Here is a 21287-nt window from a genome sequence, read left to right on the forward strand (position 1 = left end):
TCTATCCACTCACACACAGAGATCACTGAGCGATTCACATGTGTTCCTGTGTCCTCTGTTCCTGTTAGAAGATGTTAGGGACAGCTAAGTATAGGCTGCAAGACCTACAGGCGAAAGATTAGGGAGATTATCTCTGTCATGTGAACTACATCTCCTCCCTCTTTCTCCTTTTCTTTCTCTACCTCTGTATCTCCACCTTCTCACAATCTCAGAAACATCCCGTTTCTCTTTCACACACTCTCCTCTCTATTGTCCTCTACTCTGTTTCTCCCTCTCTTTCAGAGAAAAGTTATCCAAGGGAGAGGCAGAGTGGCAGGATATTACTGAGTTACACAGCTGAGTTATAGCATTTGAGGGACCTTAAGTGGTCTCCAACTCGACTCCACAGTAGTGCATCAGCGCCTAACAGATAATCTGATCTGGATATATCAATAAAATAACCAGGTGAGTCTATCAGAATGTGTGTCTATGTTTTAGAGTTATTTGTAAGTGCTAGATGTACATAATGTTAGACAGTTGTTGGTCTCGTATTATGAATACAGCCACAGGTAAAGGAATGTTTTATCCAACCACGTTAGACTACTTGTAAATATTCATGATGCAACACTGTCGCCCGCATTATTGCTTTCTTTTTTCTCTCACGCTGTAAACATTTGTGTATTTTATTAACAGTATTACGTAAATTAGTCAACTTGAATTCTTAAGTAATATGTTTGTTAGTTGTTGTTGCCATCACGCCAACCCGTCATTCAGAATTTTTATGCAGTTGTGTGAACAGCCTGTTCTTTCTGTCAGTGGTTGCAGGTTGCTGTTCTTGTCGCTAGCTAAGCAACTGCACGTAAGCTTGTCGCATCAAAATACTTGATGTACATTTGACCATTGATTATAATAACGGTACACACCGTTCGTGTTTACATAGTTAAAAACATTTAAAAATGTATTTCAATACTCTTGAAAACCATTTGGGACGTTTAAAAAGATTTCATGTGGAAAATGTACATTCTATAAATAGATATTGGATGCCTCGTCTTGCCTGCACAGTGCGTGATCGCATTTAAAAAGTGAAACTAATCTTTCGAGGTCAGGCAAGTGGACAGCTAGGCTTAAACTAACCCCCATCGTCCCGAACTAAATGTTAGTAAATTTACTACTAGTCTTGCGTAGAAGCAAGGGGAGAGATTGTGTTCACTTTAATTCGGATATCAACGATGCGGCTCGTCTAATCATCATTCTGGATCTAAAATCCAGTTATTCATGCGTAATGTGTTTTCCACTTGACCGCTGTTTGTTATAAGGAAAACTGAAGTGCACTCAAGCTGTTTATTAAATGTTTGGCGAAAAAGTTATTTAATCAAAACCTTTTTTTTTATTAAGAGTTGACAAAGCACAGCAGCAGCATAGAAAAACCAACGTTTACTCTAAAACAATATGAACCAAATCTGTTTTATAAAGACATTTTTACATCAGTATTTGTTAATACAGCTACCCAGCCTAAATCCCAAAAGAGCAAGCAACAAGAATTTGTTGCACAGTGGTGTGCTTCAACAATGTTGTTGCTTTCTCCTTGGGCTTTCAGGCTGGGTTTTTTGTAAAAGCATTTTGTGACAACTGCTGATGCAAAAAGGACTTTTTAAATACATTTGACTGATTGATGATAGTGTCGGGACCAAGGAAGAATCTTAGAGATGAGCCAGACTCTGAGGTTAGGCCAGTTATCCTCTGGCTTTGTCGGGTGAACATACCAAGAGTACTGTTGAGGAATTTCTTGAACTGATGTATTTTTGGATTCTACAAATGTATAAATTACTGGTTTTAAATAAACACTGCTTATTGTGGCAAGAGAACTTGTGCCTACTTCCAAAAGAGTTCTAATCAGTTTCATTGCCATCACAGTACATTTTTAGGACAGACACATTATTATTTGTATATGTTTAGACCAAAAGGACATAATGTTCTGGTAACCTGTGACGTGTAGCTTGTAGTAGTCCACAACCTGAGTTATGTAATGGCTTGACTCTAGAACAGGTCTGGTGTTAAGGTTTTCATAGGATCTTCCCCATTACTCCTCCTCTCAGCACCTCCCCTCTGCTTCCCTTTGCTCTCCTCTCCTCTCCTAGGCTGCTCTCCTCCATTGGTAAGGTTTAGGACCCTGCCAGGATGTTTTGCTGCGGGATCCAGGAAATCAAGAGCTTTTTCTGGAGAACCTTACAGTGATGTGACACTTACACATCTTCTAAAGCTGGAATCCTGCCCACTGGTTTTCTCTCTTTCAGCTTCTAATAACATCCTCTCGTCACACCTTTTCTCTCCGTACGGCGGCTGAGTTGTGCAGCAGTTTATCAGGGAACAACAGCTAGAATTGGAACCAACAACCTACACATACGTGAGGTCCACAAAGGTCCAGACCTCTCAAGGCGTTACTAAAGTAGACACACCAGACTGGGTTCAGAAACCTTCCAGAGGACACACTGCCCGGTAAAAACCTCTTGGCTGGTGGGGTGATGCCCGGTGTGACACGGACCACTGTGGACGGAACCTGCCAGGCTTTATGCAGAACACTGGTGTCCCAGAACGGCATCCAGCGAGACGCGGGGGACATCTCCAAGTCTGTCCTCTATACGTCCCTGATGGGGCTTCTTCTGGTCGCCGACAGAGAGGTGAGGCTTTCACACAAACACACAGCACTGATATTCATGTTAATAATGTCGGCGATGAAGGGGAATAACATACTTATCAAAAATGTGTTCAGCTTCACTAATCATTGCCTTGCTTCGACCATTACTGAAGGAGCCACTAGCTGACAGAAAAGTCTATTATATCAAACTCCTTAAAAGCTGGATAAAATCACGATTCTTGTCAACAAAGGAATGTGCATAATCTATAAGGACTTGAATCTGTTCCTTGCTATCAAGGAATTTACAATAAAGTTGTAAATAATCCCAGGTAGTGCTGCTAAGAACACAGGATCTTCCTTCAGAATCTAGCCCCCCCACCCCCACCCCCCCCCACACACACACAAACACACTGAAATAAGAGGAGGACAGGAGCTCAGTCATTATAGAGAAGCCTGGCACTACACAGTCCCATCTCTGGTCTGCATATGTGGTGATCCTCCAGAACCACTGCTTACTATTTGTCATACAGAGTTGTATTTTTAGCTGTATGGAGTCTCTCTTTCACACACACACACACACACACCAACACACACACTTTGTGCCACGTGTACGCCTGTCACCTGTCAGCGGTGTTCTCTGGGTAATAGGATGATGCTGTTGACCTTCCATCATCCTCTGGTTGGGTTAATCAGATAAACTGGCTAAATCTAGACACACACACACACACACACAGGCAGGGCATGTTGGAACTGACATGAAGTGTCAGAACCAGATGAGAACCCGGCCCCACAGTACTGACTATGCCTTCGCCTGAATCCCTTCCGCAGACAGAACAGCTCCAAGTCGGTAGTGGGAGAGTTGGCCTTCAAAATGTTGGAAACACAGTAAGTTCCTGGTTGTAAAGGTTCTGTGTGTGTGTGTGTGTCTCAGTGTTTGTAGTGGTAGTTAGGCATGCTCTTAGCAGAAACACAATTAAGGACCAATTGTGAAAATTGTCAATACACTCTAATTGAATACTCTCTATCCCTCTCTCTGTCTCTCTCTCCTGCTGTATTGCGTTCTCTCTTTCTTTGCACTTGTCTCTCTGTTTCTCTCTCCTGCTGTATTACGTTCTCTCTTTCTTTGCACTTGTCTCTCTGTTTCCATCTGTCTCTCTCCAATCTCTTCACTCTCTCTACATCTGTCTCAGTGTTTTCTCAATGCGGTGGTACAGTGTCTGTCCCACACCAGAGCGCTCAGAGACTACTGCCTGGTTAAAGCCTACAGACAGGAGATGTGTTCTAGAGAGGATCCAGCGCTAATGGAGGGTAAAGCTAATGATTTTATTGGCAGGTCCAGGTTGTACGTAACTTGCTGATAAGCATGGATGAAACAACTGGTGACTGAACTTGAGACAGCCCATCAATCAGCAACTTTTGTCACATTGATCATCTGCAGCAACACATTGTGATTTCATTAATTATTTTTAAATCCAACCACTTGGCTTTTATGTTAGGTACAGTCCAAAATGAAATTGCCTGTAGCACTAATTGTTTCATCAATTGAGATAGCTAGCTCCAGTACTGTTTGTTATCTGTGAGCTACCTAGCCCCATTTCTGTATGTTATCTGTGAGCTAGCTAGCTCCAGTACTCTATGTTATCTGTGAGCTATTTAGCACCAGTTCTGTATGTTATTGGTGAGCAATCTAGCACCAGTTCTGTATGTTATCTGTGAGTTAGCTTGCTCCTGTACTATATGTTATCTGTGAGGTAGCTAGCTCCAGTACTGTATGTTATCTGTGAGCTATCTAGCACCAGTTTTATATGTTATCTGTGAGTTAGCTAGCTCCAATACTGTATGTTATCTGTGAGCCATCTAGCACCAGTTTTATATGTTATCTGTGAGTTAGCTAGCTCCAATACTGTATGTTATCTGTGAGCTATCTAGCACCAGTTTTGTATGTTATCTGTGAGTTAGCTAGCTCCAATACTCTATGTTATCTGTGAGCTATTTAGCACCAGTTCTGTATGTTATTGGTGAGCAATCTAGCACCAGTTCTGTATGTTATCTGTGAGTTAGCTTGCTCCTGTACTATATGTTATCTGTGAGGTAGCTAGCTCCAGTACTGTATGTTATCTGTGAGCTATCTAGCACCAGTTTTATATGTTATCTGTGAGTTAGCTAGCTCCAATACTGTATGTTATCTGTGAGCTATCTAGCACCAGTTTTATATGTTATCTGTGAGTTAGCTAGCTCCAATACTGTATGTTATCTGTGAGCTATCTAGCACCAGTTTTGTATGTTATCTGTGAGTTAGCTAGCTCCAATACTGTATGTTATCTGTGAGCTATCTAGCACCAGTTCTGTATATTATCTATGAGCTAGCTAGCTCCTGTACTGTATGTGATCTACCTGTGACATAGAGTGGTGAGGATTAGTGTGTTATCTGTGGGGACTGGTATTCACCCTACTGACAGGATTAGTGTGTTATCTGTGGAGACTGGTATTCACCATACTGACAGGATTAGTGTGTTATCTGTGGAGACTGGTATTCACCATACTGACAGGATTAGTGTGTTATCTGTGGAGACTGGTATTCACCCTACTGACAGGATTAGTGTGTTATCTGTGGAGACTGGTATTCACCCTACTGACGGGATTAGTGTGTTATCTGTGGAGACTGGTATTCACCATACTGACGGGATTAGTGTGTTATCTGTGGAGACTGGTATTCACCCTACTGACAGGATTAGTGTGTTATCTGTGGAGACTGGTATTCACCCTACTGACCGGATTAATGTGTTATCTGACGAGACTGTTTTTCAAAGTACTGACAGTCATGTGGATACTACAACTGGGCCTGTTATAAATTAATCATGTGACAAAACTGTGTTGAACAAAATGTTATTCTATTTGATCGTCTAAACCAGGACTGCTCAATTTAGCACACTTGATTGGAATAACTACTCTGATAAAAAGACAAATCAGATTAGTCACAATTGGGTTAGTCCTGGAACAGGACTGAGCAGCCCTAGTATGAACTCTTCAACTCCTCCTTTTCTCTTTACTCTCCTCTGTTTCTACTTTCACTGTCTCTTCTTCCTCTTGATTTTCTTCATGTCATCCTACTCCCTCTTCCTTTCCTCCTCATCCATGTTCAACTCCAGCTCCTCCTCTAGTCCTTCTCCTGCCTCCACCCATCTAACCTCTGACGCTTCTCTCCCTCCAGAGTTCTGCCAGGTGCTGTGGGGACTGTGGGATGTGAACAACAACAACAACAACATCATGAGCAGCACAGAGGTGAATCCTGGGAAGTTCTGCAGAATCTTCAAAGAGGCTGTGCCTTACTTCAGCGGCTACAGGTGTGTGCGTGCGTGCGTGCGTGCTTGCGCAGTTGTTAGTGTAAAGGAGGGCGACACAGCTGTTCGAGAGAGCTGTTAGCAACAGCACATTTGAATTAAATTTCATTAATGTGCGTGGAAGTGAAGTTCGTAGTGAAAACCTTTCTCGCCTCTCTTCCTCACTCTCTCAGTTCAGTTTAACATGTGAATCTCATGCTCTCCATCCAGTCAGCAGGATGCCCAGGAGTTCCTGAGGTTCCTATTGGACAGGCTGCACTGTGAGATCAACCGCCGGCCCAATGTCCCTCCCACCAGCCTCCAGCCTGAACCCAAATATGCCAAAGTCAGGTACGGAAACACAGAGGGGACAAAATGTACCAAGGACCATATAATGATGTGCTGAAGCAAGCAAGCACGTTTATGTATATAGCACAATTACATACATAGATGCAATTCAATGTGATTTACAAAGAAAAAGAGAAATATAAAAATATAATTGAATAAAAACAAATACTAGAATAAAAACAATAAAAAACAATAGAACATAATAATATGACATGGAATAAGAAAATATAAATAAAAAAATGAAATAAAAACATATAACTGGTAGATTCTGTAATAGGTTCCATGAGTAAACTATAAAAGCTGTAAGGCTAAACAGTTAAGTTTGAATGCTCAGTCATAGGCACGTGAAAAGAGAAGTGTTTTTAACCTGGATTAAAAAATTGCTACGTTTGGGGCACATCTAAGATTTTCTGGTAGTTTATTCCAGTTGTGTTCAGTGTTCATGTTTAGTTTGGGTTCTGGGCTGTACTAGCTGACCTGTGTTCATGGATCTAAGAGCCCTTTTCAGTTTATACTCTTCAAACATATCAGAAATATATTCAGGGCCTAAATCATTCAGTAATTTATAGACCAAAAGCACCACTTTATAATCTATTATGTAACTGATTGGAAGCCAGTGGAAAGATTTAAGAACCGGAGTGATGTGCTCTGTTCTCTTGGTTCTGGTTAACATTCTACCAGCAGCATTCTGAATGAACTGCAGCTGTTTTACAGTCTTTTTGGGGAGTCTAGTTAAGATGTCATTACAGTATCCCTGCTAGAGATAAAAATATGGATAAGCTTCTCTTGGTCTTTGTGGGACACCAAGTCCTTGATTCTGGCTATATTTTTAAGATGATAGAATGCTGTTTTAGTGACTGCTTTGATATGACTGTTAAATGTGAGGTCTGAGTCTATCAGAACTCCAAGATTACGCTCTTGATCCCTGATTTTTAGGGCCAGAGAATCCAGCTCTTTACTAATACTAGTTCTCTTATTCTTGTTGCCAAACACAATAAGCTCTGTTTTATGTTGGTTTAATTGTAGACAATTTATGTGCTCTATACAGTGACACAGAGAGTCTATTGAGCTGTTGTCATACGGTTCGAGAGCCATATATATTTGAGTATCATCGGCATAGCTGTGGTAGTTAATGTTGTTGTTCTGTAGAATTTGGCCCACAGGTAGCATATAGAGATTGAACAGAAGCGGTTTGAGAACTGATCCATGGGGAACTCCACATGTCATAGCCACCCTATCAGATTCATGATTACCAAGGGTGACAAAGTAACTCCAGCCATCTAGTTAAGATCTGAACCAATCAAGAACTGTCCCGGAGAGTCCTACCCAATTTTCCAGCCTGTCTAGAAGTGTTCTATGATCTACAGTATCAAATGCTGCACTGAGATCTAATAGAACCAGAACTGCTATTTTATCCGAATCAGTGTTCAGCCGTGTGTCATTTAAATCTTTTATCAGAGCCGTTTCAGTGCTATGGTGAGGTCAGAAGCCTGATTTAGAGACAGCCTGAGTTGACAAAATTGAGTTGATTGAAGACAACCTTCTCCATGATCTTGGCTATAAAAGGGATATTTAATACAGGTCTGTAGTTGTTCATTATAAATCCACCCAGTGTTCTCTTTTTAATAGGGGCTCAATGGCAGCTGTTTTTAGAGACGTTGGGAAAATGCCTGATTGCAGAGAGCCATTAACTATTTGCTGTAGGTCCATTGTTATAGAGTTAAAAATACTTTTTTTAAAGTCTGATGGCAGTGTGTCGAGACAACATTGTTTCTTCTAGGGATTTTTGATCAATTGTATTAAATTGCGACATAATAACCAAGTCTTGGTAATCATGGTGACGGTACAGAGTCCTTGTTAGACTGTGTAGTTCTGATGGTCTGTCTAATACTTATAATTCTTTCACTGAAAAAACACATTAATTCATTATATTTCCCAGTGGACATGAGTTCTGATGCTATCTGCTTTATTGGGTTTGTAAGCTTGTCGACCATGACAAATAGAGTGCGGGTATTGTTGATAATCTTGTTGATCATTCTCGATAAATGTTGCTGTCTGGCCCTGCGTAACTCATTGTTGAAGCTACCAAGGCTTTGTTTATAGATGTCATAGTGAATTTGAAGTTTAGTTTTCCTCCACTTACATTCCGCTTTCCTACATTCTCTTTTCAGGGTTCTTACCATCATGGTGGTTCTCCATGGTGTTTTCTGTTTGCTCATAGTTTTCTTTACATTTACCGGTGCAACACGATCCATGACATTCAATATTTTGCCATTAAAATTATCCAGGAGTACATCAACCGACTCACCACTTATTGTTGGAGAGATAGCTATGGCTTCCATAAACTGAGCATTGGTACTTGAGTACTTTATCTGTGATTAAAGACACAGAAATAATGAGACAGGGCCAAGTCTTTAACCATGACAGAGGAAATATCGAGACCTTTGGAGATGACCAGATCTAGAGTGTGTGTAAGCTCTTTCACATGTTGAGTTAGATCAAAAGTATCAAGTAGTGCAAAAAGATATTTGGCATTATTGTCCGTACTATTATCTATGTGGATGTTAAAATCCCCTGTTATATCTGTTGATTATAACTTGTTTATTATAACAGAGAGTTGTTCAGCAAAATCGTCAATAAATGTTGATGAATATCGTGGAGGTCTGTAAATGGTTAGAAACAAAATGTTGGGAGCACCCTTCAATGTAAAACAGAGGTGTTCAAAAGAAATACAATTACCAAGTGTATTTTCTTTACACTGGAATGCATCTTTGAATAGGACAGCCACTCCTCCTCCTCAACACGTGTTCATATAACCACATTTTTCAGGTGCTGTCTCGTTAAGAATAGTAGCACTACAATCTTCTAGGTTGTAGGATATTATAGTGTCATTTACCAATAATTATTTGTTGGTAAGAGATCTGATATTAAATAAAGCCAGCTTAATAGATATAATAGGGGTTCCTGGACTAGTAGGTTGACAAGTTACATTTAACAGGTTTACTTCATAAGTTGCATGCACACGATTCCTGCTATTTCTAATCAACACAGGAATAGAGATACTGGGTCCCGGCTTGTTCTCAAGACAGTCCGCATTGCTATTTTAACAGGGACCCGAAGCACATCACCGAGTACCTCTGGTCTTCTTTCCCTCCCTGACCTCTCTCTTTCAGGATTGAGGAGCAGGCGTTGGCTGTGTGGAAGAAACACCTGGAGAGGGACGACAGCAAGATTGTAGGTGAGATTCCAGCATGGAGATATTTGGAGATTCTGATTTAATCACAGTGTTTCAAACTTTAGTTATTATTCTTTAAGATGTGGATGTTTCTCTCTTTGTCTTGCTCCATCCCACCATCTCTGGATCTTTCTGTCTACATCTCTATCCAATATATCTCTCTATTTATCTCTCATCCCTATTTATCTCTATGTATAACCTCACTTTCCCTCTATTCCTCTCTATCTGTCTATTTCTATCCCCTCTCTGTCTCCATCTCTCTGCCTCCATCTCTCTCTGTCTCCTTCTCCCTGTCTCCATCCCCTCTCTGTCTCCATCTCTCTCTGTCTCCATCTCTTTGTCTCCATCTCTCTCTGTCTCCATCTCTCTCTGTCTCTGTGTGTCAGATCTTTTTTCAGGCCAGTTGCGTAGTTCTCTTCACTGCTCGGTCTGTTCTCACTACTCCACCTGCTTCGACGTGTTTGGTGACCTGTCCCTCCCTATCCCCAAGAGGAGCGCAGGAGGAGGCGTGTCTCTCAGGGAATGTCTGGATCTGTTCTCACAGGAGGAGAAGCTGGATGAGGACAATGCACCCGTAAGACAACATCGTCCAACAACATCGTCCAAATGCGTAGGACTGTCATAACTCCAGGCTAAAACCTTACATGCAATGTCCATTTAAAATACTGAGTCTGTGTTTGTGTGCATATCCACATGTCATCATATGTGTTATAAACCATTGTAAAACATGACTAGTTTTAGGCTGGGTTAGGGTTATGGGGTTAAAGAAAATAGGATTGTTATTGGAAATACATTTTAGGTCTGAGAATGTCCTCACAAATATAGTAAAACAAGAGTGTGTGTGTCTGTGTGGTGTGTGTGTCTGTGTATTGTGGTGTGTGTCTGTGTGGTGTGTGTGTCTGTGTGGTGTGTGTGTGGTGTGTGTGTGTGTGTCTGTGTGTCTGTGTGGTGTGTGTGTCTGTGTGGTGTGTGTGTGTCTGTGTGGTGTGTGTGTCTGTGGGTGTGTCTGTGTGATGTGTGTGTCTGTGAGGTGTGTGTCTGTGTGGTGTGTGTCTGTGTGGTGTGTGTGTGTCTGTGTGGTGTTTGTGTCTGTGTGGTGTGTCTGTGTGGTGTGTATGTCTGTGTGTTGTGGTGTGTGTGTGTCTGTGTGGTGTGTGTGTTGTGGTGTGTGTGTGTCTGTGTGGTGTGTGTGTTGTGGTGTGTGTGTGTCTGTGGTGTGTGTGTGTCTGTGAGGTGTGTGTGTCTGTGTGGTGTGTGTCTGTGTGGTGTGTGTGTTGTGGTGTGTGTGTCTGTGTGGTGTGTGTGTGTCTGTGTGTTGTGGTGTGTGTCTGTGTGTTGTGGTGTGTGTGTCTGTGTGGTGTGTGTGTTGTGGTGTGTGTGTGTCTGTGTGGTGTGTGCGTGTGCGTTCCAGATGTGTGAGCGGTGTAACAGGCGGACAGAAAGCACCAAGAGACTCACCATTCAGAGGTTCCCACAGGTCATCGTCATGCGTATCCATAGCAACACATTCCAAGCAATGCTTTTGTAGCATAGCAACACCTTTACTCATTTATTACATAAAATGTAGAGCCACACTTTTTGGCCTGTATAGTTGTATTGAAGATAGTAATGATGAAGATGATGAAGACCTTAACAGCGGTGCTTCAGACCTGAACCGGTTTGCCCTGTCCCGGTACGCCGTGTGTAAGAGCTCGGTGTGTGTCTCCTTTCCTCTGGCTGGCCTGGACATGGGGTCGTATGGACCAGTGGACTGTGGTAACCCGCCTTTCTGGAACTCTCTTCAATCTCTCTCTTTCCCCATTTGCTCCCTTCTCTGTCTCTTTCTGACATCAGCTCATTCCATAGATCCGTTCTGTGTCAGTTGATATGAATCAGAATGACCTTTAGATGCAATGTACATTTACACACACACAGATAACACACTCTGTTGTGTTATTTTAGATAAAGATGTTTTCTGAAATGGGCAGGAACTCTGCTGTTGTTTTGTCAGTGGGCAGCTGGTTCCACCTTTGGGGTGTGAAGACAGAATAGTTTTGACTGGACAGATCAGGAGTGTCTTCCTGTTGGGACTGGAACGCCCAGAGACCCTGTGGCAGAACCAAGAGCTGATGTAGAGATGTAGGGTTTGATCAGAGCCTAAAGACAGGGGGAGTCAGTTTCCCTTGCTGCTCCGTAGGCAAACACATGGACTAATAGTGGGTGTGAGCTGTGGGAGCCGGTGGAGCGAGCAGATTGTGAGGTGAAAAAGGAAACCTGGGAAGGTTGAGCGCCAGACGGAGAGCGTCATTCTGGATGGGTTGCAGGGGTTTGACGGCACGAGCAGGGAACCCTACCAACATTGAGTTTTCAGCAGTCTAGCCTTTAGATGACAAGTGATGGATAAGCTCCTGTGAGGGGAAATGTTGAACTCATGAACCTGCAGCAGTGATCAGCGCCTTGGTGTTTGTGGAGAATGAATCAGAATGAATCAGGTGTGTAGTCATTCAGGCAGGGCACTTTGGCTGATGATTAGACTCAGACAATGCATTGCTTCAGTGACAGATTGAGTATGTCTCACCCCCGTAGATCCAGTTTTATATGACCTCTGACCCACATCCATCGATCCAGTGCTGTATGACCTCTGACCTTCCCCTATAAGTCCAGTGTTTTATGACCTCTTACCCATCCCTATTGGTCCAATGTTGTTTGACCTCTGACCCACCCCATAGGTCCAGTGCCTTATGACCTCTGACCTTCCTCTATAGGTCCAGTCCTGTATGACCTCTATGCGGTGTGTAATCATAGTGGGACCGTCAACATGGGCCACTACACTGCTTTTTGCCTGGACGACGACGGCTCAGGATGGTACTGCTACAATGACTCTACTGTGACCCCAGTGTCAGAGAACCAGCTACAGTCGTCCCAGGCCTACGTCCTCTTCTACCAACGCAGGAAGTGAAGCTTGGACAGCCAATCACTACAGAGCGATACTACGAACGTAGCATTCAGCAGCCAATCAGAAAAACTGTTACTAATCGCAAAGCTTTCAGCAGAAGGTGACCACAGCTGGTACCAAGAAACTGAAACGGTTAAACCCCAGATATGCAGATCCAGATGAAGTCCTGGCGAGCCCCGACTGACTCCACCCACCTGACTCACAGCACGCAGGGAGAGCTATGACTCACTAACCTGGACACGAGCCTATCTTAACCGCACCTGAGGAGCGAAGTACATGGAGAGACTAGCACCTGAGAAATGAAGTTCATGGAGAGACTAGCACCTGAGGAGCAAAGTATATGGAGAGACTAGCACCTGAGGAGCGAAGTATATGGAGAGACTAGCACGTGAGGAGCGAAGTATATGGAGAGACTAGCACCTGAGGAGCGAAGTACATGGAGAGACTAGCACCTGAGGAGCGAAGTACATGGAGAGATTAGCACCTGAGAAGTTACGTACATGGAGAGACTAGCACCTGAGAAATGAAGTTCATGGAGAGACTAGCACCTGAGGAGCAAAGTATATGGAGAGATTAGCACCTGAGGAGCGAAAGTACATGGAGAGACTAGCACCTGAGAAGTGAAGTTCATGGAGAGACTAGCACCTGAGGAGCGAAGTATATGGAGAGACTAGCACCTGAGAAGTTACGTACATGGAGAGACTAGCACCTGAGAAGTTACGTACATGGAGAGACTAGCACCTGAGAAGTTACGTACATGGAGAGACTAGCACCTGAGAAGTTACGTACATGGAGAGACTAGCACCTGAGGAGTGATGTACATGGAGAGACTAGCACCTGAGAAGTTACGTACATGGAGAGACTAGCACCTGAGGAGTGAAGTACATGGAGAGACTAGCACCTGAGAAGTTACGTACATGGAGAGACTAGCACCTGAGGAGTGAAGTACATGGAGAGACTAGCACCTGAGAAGTTACGTACATGGAGAGACTAGCACCTGAGGAGTGAAGTACATGGAGAGACTAGCACCTTGGTGGAGGAGTACATGGAGAGACTAGCACCTTGGTGGAGGAGTACATGGAGAGACTAGCACCTTGGTGGAGGAGTACATGGAGAGACTAGCACCTTGGTGGAGGAGTACATGGAGAGACTAGCACCTTGGTGGAGGAGTACATGGAGAGACTAGCACCTTGGTGGAGGAGTACATGGAGAGACTAGCACCTTGGTGGAGGAGTACATGGAGAGACTAGCACCTTGGTGGAGGAGTACATGGAGAGACTAGCACCTTGGTGGAGGAGTACATGGAGAGACTAGCACCTTGGTGGAGGAGTACATGGAGAGACTAGCACCTTGGTGGAGGAGTACATGGAGAGACTAGCACCTTGGTGGAGGAGTACATGGAGAGACTAGCACCTTGGTGGAGGAGTACATGGAGAGACTAGCACCTTGGTGGAGGAGTACATGTATTTTATTGTTTAATAACATCACTGAAATGCAGAGAATGTAGTTGGGTTACTTACATTTTGCTTATGTTGAGTTACTCCTTTTGAGCATTATGAACTTTCATTAAAGGGCTTTGTTTTTGCCAATATATTCCTATCAGTCCTCCATTGTGTTAACATGCCATTAGTTTTCTTGGGGATTTTGTTTCTGCTTCAAACCTTTAATCAAACCAGTCACTGTTTTGAATTAATGAAATTGCATTGTGGTAATAGTACAGATGAATAGGTATCACCGTTTACTTTAAGTAAATGTACACATATTCTAAATATACTGGGTGTAACAGTGTTGCTAGTGGCCCAAAACACATAGACACCGAATACACAGTCTACACAAAGTTTACATGTAATTTACATACAATGGGGGGTTTAAACTTTGGAGGTTGATTGAGATTATGAGCATAGTCCTATTAGTCTCTGTCTCCTAATGAATCTTACATACTTATCTTCCGTTTTCTCAGGATTATAATTGATATTCTGTGATTGGAATTCTTTGGGAAAATATGTATGAAAGGACATTCATTTTCCATTCTGCTCCTTCTGTTAGTAGTTTGTATTACTTTAATACATAAACTGAAATGTAAATGTACTGATCTTCTGGGATTTGTAACAGACAGATTAGCGTCCTGTTTTGTCAGCCAAGACTCAAGAGGAATGCACGTTTGTGTTGAATTTTTTGCATTCCTTTGAATAATGTTTTTTTCATATTTCAATATAGTGGTCCCCTCGTTTCCCGACGTGGACCAGGTTGGGCATGTCTGCACTCTGAATGAGGGGGTCAGCTTAATTACCATATTGTAAATGTAAAATGGGTATTTAATTCATCTATTCATTTGTTTGAGATGGCAGCTAGATTCGGGAAATGCATTTAATGTTTAGCAAAATGACACATAGCTCTGACCTGAGAACTGTTTTGAAAACAGAAATACTGTTACACCTATGCACCCGTTTTATGTGTAGATTAATGTTGAGAACCAACGATCGGATCTACCCCTGTAAAAATCTAAGGGCTGTATACATCTGCAATGTAACGTAATGTTTCATTTGAACATCTACAGAGAGAATAATGCTCCATGAGACTGTTATAAAGCCATAATGAAATACATACTATTTTTGTGAATATTAAAAATAATAATACAAAAATGGGTGGGGTCTTGTTATAGTTAACTGTATTGTTCTTTATTCACAACTTTATTAAAATTTTAATTTCTTTAAGATAACACTGGTTACATTTTTTTTATTTCTATTCTTTATTTGATTCAAGGGGATCTTATTTTTGTTTCGCTAAGGTTAAAGAAACTGTTGGGTTGTTTTGGTGATTTTATTTCAGGTTTTTATTTAGAATATATTTTCACTGATTTGAGGACTATTCTAAAACAGAGATTTAGGCCTAGCCCGGTCTAGTTCTCTTTTTCTATACTGCCAGTGCGTGGCAGGCCAAAGTGGGCGGGGATTTCAGGTCGGACCGGAAGAGAAGTGAAGCGGCGACAACCGAAACACAGCTAACAGAACGGTAATAGATAACAAATCTATTAATTTGTAACCTGATTATCCATTACAGCTGCATGATTTAACTACATGTATGATTATATGTAACTGAGATACGTATGAAATCTATAGCCAGGACTTTAAAACAACAAACTGAACTCATATGTTGACAAGCAAACACCAGCTAGCTTACTTAGCTAATGTTAGCAAGCTGGAGTAGGTAGCATGTAGTCATAAGCTAGCTACATTGGCAACTGTAATAAATACAATAAATTGATACATACGATAATATTAACATTAGTAATGTACGTATCTGATATCGGTTCGTGGCGAGTTTTGTACCTAGGGTTTAGTTTAACCTCTTCCAAATTAGCAAGCTAACAGATGTCAGCTAACGTTCTGTAATATTAACATTCGTTGCAAGACTTCGGTAGCACTTTGCTAGCTAAAACATGTATCCTTATATGTGTGCTTCTGTGGACATGTGAAATGGTGCATTGTATTCCAATAATACATGTCTAAAAGCAATGCGGAATAACGATGCTTGTCTTGATCTGTTCCTCCTCTAAGCTGAGATCTATTGATGCGGGCTGAACTGAAACATTTCTGTCCATCTCGCTCTTTGTCTCCATCTATGGTTTTATGTCTGTCTCCTGTAGATGGCTGCTATAAGGAAGAAGCTGGTGATTGTGGGAGATGGAGCCTGTGGGAAGACATGCCTGCTGATCGTCTTCAGTAAAGACCAGTTCCCAGAGGTCTACGTGCCCACCGTGTTTGAGAACTATGTGGCGGACATCGAGGTCGATGGCAAACAAGTAGGTTTTAGGTAGATCTCCAGTTCCGAACCAAACTGACCATGTTTGTATTTTCTTAGCCGGATTTCAAACCAGCCTCAGTAGGTCCTTACCCTTGACCCATATTTACATATTTGAAAAGTATCTAATACATTGACAAATGGTTTCACACAATATTCTCTGATATGTAAGCTGGACAAATGGTCTTGTACAGTGAGTTGCCCGTTTTCAACAATTTAGAGAGAACATGTGGAAGATCCAGGAACAGAAGGTAACGAGGATGTACTCAGAGGGTTGGTGTCCAGCCTCTCTCATACCTACAAATGTGTTCTTGTGATTATGAGATACATGACAGCGTCTGCTAAATGGCTCATACAAGAGGGCAGTTTCAGCAAATGGATGTCATATCTAATGTTTCCTCTCATGGATGTCATATCTAATGTTTCCTCTCATGGATGTCATATCTAATGTTTCCTCTCATGGATGTCATATCTAATGTTTCCTCTCATGGATGTCATTTCTAATGTTTCCTCTCATGGATGTCATTTCTAATGTTTCCTCTCATGGATGTCATATCTAATGTTTCCTCTCATGGATGTCATTTCTAATGTTTCCTCTCATGGATGTCATTTCTAATGTTTCCTCTCATGGATGTCATTTCTAATGTTTCCTCTCATGGATGTCATTTCTAATGTTTCCTCTCATGGATGTCATTTCTAATGTTTCCTCTCATGGATGTCATATCTAAGTTCTCCTCTCATGGATGTCATATCTAATGTTTCCTCTCATGGATGTCATATCTAATGTTTCCTCTCATGGATGTCATATCTAATGTCTCCTCTCATGGATGTCATATCTAAGTTCTCCTCTCATGGATGTCATATCTAAGTTCTCCTCTCATGGATGTCATATCTAATGTTTCCTCTCCTCTCCCCCAGGTGGAACTGGCGTTGTGGGACACAGCAGGGCAGGAGGACTATGACAGATTAAGGCCTCTGTCGTACCCTGATACTGATGTCATCCTCATGTGTTTCTCTGTGGACAGCCCAGACAGTTTAGGTAACATACATGCAGGCACAGTGGGTGTGGAAACATGCACACGTGTGATTATTATGGGATGGTGTTATTTCAAAATGGGGTCACGAGAATGGGATTGTTTTTTGCTTGTTGAAAAAGAAAATCTCTAATATTGCTGCTTACTTGGACTCTTTCTAAACCAGGCTTACTCACAGCACTCTGATAAATGCAGAAAGCCACTGATAAAACAAAATATTCAACCATAATTAATAAATGGTTTTTCTGATGGCTTTTTTATTGTGAATGCAGTATAAAAATTGACACTGTAATTGTCCAGCTCTGTTAAGAACTCAGGAAACGGTTGCACCTCCACCACCTAAACTAGCAACCTTTGCTGTAAAATGTCTTAGAGGAAACACTACACACACACACACTGAATGTGACGATGTACTTATAGCTTGATTCAGACTTACCTGACAACAGACACACAGTTGTTTGATCATGACACACGTCACTAATACAATAGAACATGTCACTCTGTCTTGCAGAGAACATTCCAGAGAAGTGGACTCCAGAGGTGAAGCACTTCTGTCCCAATGTTCCCATCATCCTCGTTGGCAACAAGAAGGACCTGAGGAATGATGAACACACACGCAGGGAGCTGGCCAAGATGAAACAGGTGTGTGTGTGTGTGTGTGTGATGGCCAGGTCAACTCTTCTCTGACTCCCTAAACAACTTTTTCAACATGTCTGTACTCTGTCTCTGCAGGAGCCAGTGAAGTCAGAGGAGGGCCGAGACATGGCCAACAGGATCAGTGCCTATGGCTACCAGGAGTGCTCAGCCAAGACCAAGGATGGAGTCAGGGAGGTCTTTGAGATGGCCACCCGGGCGGCTCTGCAGGCCAAGAAACGTGGCAAGAAGAATGCGTGTACACTCCTATAGACCCGCGGAGAGGTCGTCCCTGGGCTGGTCTGGCCTCCCAAAATGTCATTCTAGTCATCAAAGGGATAGTGCGAGATTTTGGCAACGACTGGAAGTCTGTGGGACGATTTAGCGAATCGAGCTAAAGATCTCTGATCCCACAGACTTCCAGTTAGCGGGCTAACGCTAGTTAGCAAAGGTTCGTAATAACCTCGGGCAACTTCTTTCAAAAACTGCACTCGGAGATAAAATGACATCTGTGAGTTCATCTTACTCTGAGCAAATAGATTAGATCTCTCGCGCCATCCCTTTTAAGGGGAGGCGGGCTTAAAACTGATCTCAGACCTGCGTCACTGGGCAACTTTGTTTAGAAGCCCTTGTAAAGGGCTTTGTGCCATATTGACAGGCTACACCCGGTGCAGTGCCATTCCTACGACCGGTAGATCCACTGTCAGGGGAGTAGGGTGCCAATATCAACTAATCAGGGGTCAGGAACAGAAAGGGTTAATTTTTCCAGCCGCCAGATCCTGAAGAATTGGATGGGAATCCTCTGTGAAGTTAGTCAAATTTTGTCATATCCAGCCGGGCTTCCTGGTGAGCCTTTCCCAACTGCGCAGTACATTATCAAAAAGGTAATGTTGAATAGGTATGTAATAGAAGAGCAGACAGTTCGGTGCGGGTCACTCCCGTGAGGGTCATGTTGTTCATTAGGCACCGACATGGGCGGGTGGGGAGGGGGGGGGGCTTAAGCAGTGCCTAGAGGTCTGTTTGGGAAACGTGTGTAGCGTCGCTCTGATAAGGAACTGTGTCATGAGGCTTATGGGGTACGAATGGATTAAGTACTGGATGGACTTCCTCTCCTCCTTGTTTTTCCTGTCCACTGCCTTCAGACCTCGTTTTTTAAAGGCCGTCTCTCTGGAATTTGCGTCTCGGATAGGATCACCTGCGTAGGAGTAGAATGAATAAAATAATCAATGCTGTTTCGTTAATTCTATTTCTACCTGTTAAATCCTGTCCAGTGACTGGACAGAAAACTTCTGCGTGTTTTACGCATGTGTGCCTACATGTATGTTTGCGCTGGTCTTGTTCTATGTTTCTGTGTACTATGAGCATGTAGGGACTGGTTGTGTGTTCAGGAACCTGCCAGACACACTTATGTCTGCCAAATGGGTCATCACCATGGAGATCCTATAATTTATAGAAACCATAAAATAACAACGTGCATTCAACGTACTGTCGTACAAGTTAGCAGCTGCAATCAGACAGTGAGTCTGTTTACCAATAATGTTGAGAAGATTTTGCGTGAACCTGCTGCACAAAATTGCATGTTAAATCAATGTTATTTTTTGTGTGTAGTTGAATGTTCTATTTTCTCTTTGAAATGGGTTGTTCACCCTTTCTTCCTGGCATTTTTATTTCACTTTGTAGTGGGGTCTGTTTTCACACAAACAAATGTGTACAACAGTATCAACGTACTTTAGAAGAAATAGTTTAATTAAAAAAAACGTGCAATTATGCCAAATATTTCACAACTGAATGGACTCTCAATGGTTGTCACACCAAAAGATCTACAAGGGAATTCATTTTGAAGCATTTTAGTGTACTATTTGTCTGTAACAAGCTGTGTGTTATGCTGTGTGTTGTGATCTGTGTGTGTGTGTGTTATGAGTTGTTGTCTGTTACAAAGCGTTGTCTGGGGTAATCAGTGAGAGGAGGGGTGAGAGGGACACGAGAGGGATGGGGGGGGGGGGGTGGCGGTGAAAGAATTAGGAACGGAGAAGCAATTGAAACTTGATTTACTGTCAGTGGTGGCTACATCCCACTACTCTAAAACAAATGGGTTTATTTAAAGGTTATTTAAAGGTGATTGGCATTTTTGGGATACTTTCCCGAACACAGATTAATCCTAGTACTGGCTGACAAGTGACCAGTGTTTTACTGCACAGCACAGTCTGTAGTTTTATCTGTGTCGGGTAACCGGGCCTTTCACTGGTTTCTCTGTGTCGGGTAACCGGGCCTTTCACTGGTTTCTCTGTGTCGGGTAACCGGGCCTTTCACTGGTTTCTCTGTGTCGGGTAACCGGGCCTTTCACTGGTTTCTCTGTGTCGGGTAACCGGGCCTTTCACTGGTTTCTCTGTGTCGGGTAACCGGGCCTTTCACTGGTTTCTCTGTGTCGGGTAACCGGGCCTTTCACTGGTTTCTCTGTGTCGGGTAACCGGGCCTTTCACTGGTTTCTCTGTGTCGGGTAACCGGGCCTTTCACTGGTTTCTCTGTGTCGGGTAACCGGGCCTTTCACTGGTTTCTCTGTGTCGGGTAACCGGGCCTTTCACTGGTTTCTCTGTGTCGGGTAACCGGGCCTTTCACTGGTTTCTCTGTGTCGGGTAACCGGGCCTTTCACTGGTTTCTCTGTGTCGGGTAACCGGGCCTTTCACTGGTTTCTCTGTGTCGGGTAACCGGGCCTTTCACTGGTTTCTCTGTGTCGGGTAACCGGGCCTTTCACTGGTTTCTCTGTGTCGGGTAACCGGGCCTTTCACTGGTTTCTCTGTGTCGGGTAACCGGGCCTTTCACTGGTTTCTCTGTGTCGGGTAACCGGGCCTTTCACTGGTTTCTCTGTGTCGGGTAACCGGGCCTTTCACTGGTTTCTCTGTGTCGGGTAACCGGGCCTTTCACTGGTTTCTCTGTGTCGGGTAACCGGGCCTTTCACTGGTTTCTCTGTGTCGGGTAACCGGGCCTTTCACTGGTTTCTCTGTGTCGGGTAACCGGGCCTTTCACTGGTTTCTCTGTGTCGGGTAACCGGGCCTTTCACTGGTTTCTCTGTGTCGGGTAACCGGGCCTTTCACTGGTTTCTCTGTGTCGGGTAACCGGGCCTTTCACTGGTTTCTCTGTGTCGGGTAACCGGGCCTTTCACTGGTTTCTCTGTGTCGGGTAACCGGGCCTTTCACTGGTTTCTCTGTGTCGGGTAACCGGGCCTTTCACTGGTTTCTCTGTGTCGGGTAACCGGGCCTTTCACTGGTTTCTCTGTGTCGGGTAACCGGGCCTTTCACTGGTTTCTCTGTGTCGGGTAACCGGGCCTTTCACTGGTTTCTCTGTGTCGGGTAACCGGGCCTTTCACTGG

The 21287-nt window shown here is 43.1% G+C and overlaps 2 protein-coding genes across 6 annotated transcripts; both read left to right on the forward strand.

Moving 5' to 3' along the window:
- Positions 1-196: 196 nt before the first annotated feature.
- Positions 197-13915, forward strand: usp21 (ubiquitin specific peptidase 21). Of its 5 annotated transcripts, none has more exons than XR_004576573.1 (11): positions 197-444; positions 2118-2657; positions 3443-3499; positions 3805-3922; positions 5826-5958; positions 6166-6285; positions 9456-9520; positions 9904-10127; positions 10929-11007; positions 11165-11988; positions 12262-12372. XR_004576573.1 is itself a non-coding variant. In XM_034295802.1 (11 exons), exons 2-11 carry the CDS (start codon positions 2502-2504, stop codon positions 12453-12455), a joined length of 1254 nt encoding a protein of 417 aa, XP_034151693.1. In that variant the 5' UTR covers positions 197-444; positions 2118-2501; the 3' UTR covers positions 12456-13915. The 5 variants fall into 5 exon arrangements, 4 of the variants coding, with proteins under 4 accessions (XP_034151693.1, XP_010863787.1, XP_034151694.1 ...); XM_034295802.1 differs by having other exon boundaries at positions 11165-11272; positions 12262-13915; XM_010865485.5 differs by having other exon boundaries at positions 9904-10091; positions 11165-11272; positions 12262-13915.
- A 1448-nt stretch (positions 13916-15363) lies between these two features.
- On the forward strand, positions 15364-21163 carry LOC105006799 (rho-related GTP-binding protein RhoA-A). Its single transcript, XM_010865483.5, has 5 exons — positions 15364-15464; positions 16099-16254; positions 17172-17292; positions 17799-17929; positions 18020-21163. The coding sequence occupies exons 2-5, from the start codon at positions 16099-16101 to the stop codon at positions 18191-18193; spliced, it is 582 nt and encodes a 193-aa protein (XP_010863785.1). The 5' UTR covers positions 15364-15464; the 3' UTR covers positions 18194-21163.
- The last annotated feature ends 124 nt before the right edge of the window (positions 21164-21287 follow it).

Source organism: Esox lucius, chromosome 12 (assembly GCF_011004845.1).
Source record: "Esox lucius isolate fEsoLuc1 chromosome 12, fEsoLuc1.pri, whole genome shotgun sequence".
In the NCBI taxonomy this organism is placed as follows: Eukaryota; Metazoa; Chordata; class Actinopteri; order Esociformes; family Esocidae; genus Esox; species Esox lucius.

Excerpts from the sequence above, each read along its gene's own strand:
- usp21 (XM_034295802.1), top strand. The coding sequence starts at position 2,502 with ATGCCCGGTGTGACACGGACCACTGTGGACGGAACCTGCCAGGCTTTA. Across the intron at positions 3,500-3,804 it reads TTCAAAATGTTGGAAACACA|TGTTTTCTCAATGCGGTGGT; the intron begins GTAAGTTCCTGG and ends CATCTGTCTCAG. Across the intron at positions 5,959-6,165 it reads CCTTACTTCAGCGGCTACAG|TCAGCAGGATGCCCAGGAGT; the intron begins GTGTGTGCGTGC and ends CTCTCCATCCAG.
- LOC105006799 (XM_010865483.5), top strand. The coding sequence starts at position 16,099 with ATGGCTGCTATAAGGAAGAAGCTGGTGATTGTGGGAGATGGAGCCTGT. Across the intron at positions 16,255-17,171 it reads TCGAGGTCGATGGCAAACAA|GTGGAACTGGCGTTGTGGGA; the intron begins GTAGGTTTTAGG and ends CCTCTCCCCCAG. Across the intron at positions 17,293-17,798 it reads GGACAGCCCAGACAGTTTAG|AGAACATTCCAGAGAAGTGG; the intron begins GTAACATACATG and ends TCTGTCTTGCAG.